At 39.9% G+C, this 2,609-nt stretch overlaps 1 protein-coding gene across 1 annotated transcript in view; it reads right to left on the bottom strand.

The window, feature by feature from the left end:
- The window catches only part of fbxl3b (F-box and leucine-rich repeat protein 3b), a 3,653-nt gene extending 2,745 nt beyond the window's left edge, over positions 1-908 (bottom strand). Inside the window, exons 1-2 of the mRNA XM_016566385.1 lie at positions 541-908; positions 256-438 (exon numbers count right to left, since the gene is read on the bottom strand). Of these exons, the coding sequence (XP_016421871.1) occupies positions 256-438; positions 541-900 (543 nt within the window). The 5' untranslated portion in view covers positions 901-908. The remainder of the gene's footprint in view (positions 1-255; positions 439-540) is intronic.
- Positions 909-2,609: the final 1,701 nt, after the last annotated feature.

Below are 2,609 nucleotides of genomic sequence, written 5' to 3'. Positions count from 1 at the left end.
CCCTTATTTTATTTTTATTTCTAGTTTATATACTTACATAAGTAATTAATTTTGCACTACAAGCTTAATACTTTTTATATATTATTATTGCTATTATTATTCTTCTTTTTCTTTCTGTTAATACATATGTGCACTATTTGTAAGCAGCCCAGCTGCAATTGCTTTGGCAATACAAATGTATAGTTTTTGTCATGCCAATAAAGCACACTTGAAATTGAAAAATTGAAATTGAGTGAAAGAGAGATAGAGAGAGAGAGAGAGAGAGTGTGTGTGTGTGTGTGTGTGTGTGTGTCTGTGTGTGTGAGAGAGACGTACTTTGGGCAGCTCCATGAAGGAGGGTCGTGCGGTGGAGATCAGCCCGAGCGTCTTCAGAGAGCAGTTGACCAGCTGAGAGAGGATGTCACACGCCGCTTCTGCAGATTCAGTGCTGCTGTCCACCTGAACACACACACACACACACACACACACACACACGTCAGGAACACGCGTCCCCTCAGACACCTTCTAGATCGCCCCGCAGTGACAGAGCGACAGTCTCACCTTGAAGCTGACGTACTGCAGGTGGTTGGAGTGGCGCTTGATGATCTGCTTGATGAGGTCCGGATGCGTGGCCTTCAGGTAGGAGCTGGCGGGCTGGTTGAGCTCGAACTCGAAGCACCTCCAGAGCTCAGGCATGTGGAAGGTCTGGTTCCAGCCGCGGCACACCTGCGAGGCGAAGGCCCGGTCCAGCAGAGGCAGGTACTGGAAGATCTGCAGCAGGATCTCCTCGGGCAGCTGCCTCCAGTCCACCGCCCCGTCCTCAGAGTCGCCCTGCCGGAGCCGCTTACAGAGCTCAGGGGCCCCGGGTCCCGGCCCGCCGCCCTCCTCCGCATTATCACCTCCCTTCTGGCCTCTTTTCATTCTGAAGACACACATTCAGAGGGGTTATGCACAGAATGCAATACTAGTTCACTACACACTGCATACTAGAGTTTGCTTGTTTGTACTGCTGTGCACACACACACATATTATGTAAACAAAAACTTTTATCTTGGATGTGATTAATCGTTTGACAGCACTACTTGTTTGTTTGTCTATATTTTAACGCCATGCCCTCTACTGCAGATATGAAACAAGAGAGTAGGGATGTAACGATTCACTCAACTCACAATTCGATTTGATTCACGATTTTTTTTAAACAAAATGACATTGAAGACATTATACAGTAAATGAAAAGGTGTCCTTTTATTAGGCTATTGCTGAACGTTTCTTTGTGAAATAAAATAATAAAACTAAATTTAAATTTTAAAACAAATCCCAAATCAAATTAGTTACTCAAATAAAATAAATCTCTTCATATAAACAAACTAAGGTTTTGTCTGTGCTCTTTCCATTTAAAATTAGAGGCAACCACTGACAGCAATGATACAGTGTTTCCTTGGTTACCGCTGTAAACAAAGCAGAGCTGCTTATGGACAGCAATGATACAGTGTTTCCTTGGTTACCGCTGTAAACAAAGCAGAGCTGCTTATGAACACTACTTTAATATGCATCGTTCACAGGCAGTTTATTTTAGAGTTTATTTATCTAAATTCTTCAGTCTTTAACTACCTGTGATTAAACAAGACCTGCTGTGATCTTCTGAGATCGTCTTATTCATCTGACAACACATGATTAACAGCAACTGCCATGAACACACTCACGCCCGAATTAAAAAAACACGAAAAGTGAAAACGCCCGCCTGACTCCATCATCAATGAATCAAGCACCAGCTATGCATGAGAAAAACACTGTACAGGCATTAATATCAATGAAGAATCAATCTGCATATTTTAAACATTTAAAATATCTTTATGTTGTTTCTACATTAATTTGGAGATTCAATGTGAAATTACGACGATAAAAATATTAGGGCTGGGTTTTGACACAAATTTCACGATTCAATTCGATTCTCATTCAACAAGCTTGCGATTCGATTCAATTCAATATCAATTATTTAGGATATATATCAGGTACAGTACATGCCAAATTTTCTAATGCTGTAAAATATACAGGGAGTCAGTTGGTACGACATTACTATAATATTGAAGGTTAAAAATGAACTGATTTGTATAAAACCACTTAAATTACACTCAATGAAGTTTTTATAATAATAAAGTTGCAATTACAATTGCAATTAATATTTCTACTCCAATTCTTTTGTTTTATATAAACATTTAAATGGCAACTGCTATAAAAACTTGACGGATTTATTCAAGCATAATTATATGGTGCATATATTTAGAAAAATGCCCCTCCCGAGAGTTCATTTTTCCAGCTGACTAATGAGTTTATGGTCACCAAATATGCTTTTTCGGAATCGGAGTTAAATGTGACGTTACGTGACATTGTTTACAAGCTGTTATACTGACAGTTCTGTGATTAGTAGTAAATCTCCATCACCTGCTTTCAGATGGAGCAGCATTTACTACACAGAGCCGCAGTTCTCTGACAAGCTACGCACAAAAACATAAAAATCGCAGACGATATATTCGTACAATTATGAAATCCTTCGCGATAATGACAGCTGTTTGCGTAGCTTCTCAGTGAACTACGGCTCTGTGTAGTAAATGCTGCTCCATCTGAAAATA

The sequence above is a fragment of the Sinocyclocheilus rhinocerous genome, unplaced genomic scaffold, assembly GCF_001515625.1.
Source record: "Sinocyclocheilus rhinocerous isolate Xijiao unplaced genomic scaffold, SAMN03320098_v1.1 scaffold3529, whole genome shotgun sequence".
Classification (NCBI taxonomy): domain Eukaryota; kingdom Metazoa; phylum Chordata; class Actinopteri; order Cypriniformes; family Cyprinidae; genus Sinocyclocheilus; species Sinocyclocheilus rhinocerous.
The sequence above is the reverse complement of the archived record's forward strand: the minus strand, read 5'-3'. Positions and strand labels throughout refer to the sequence as shown.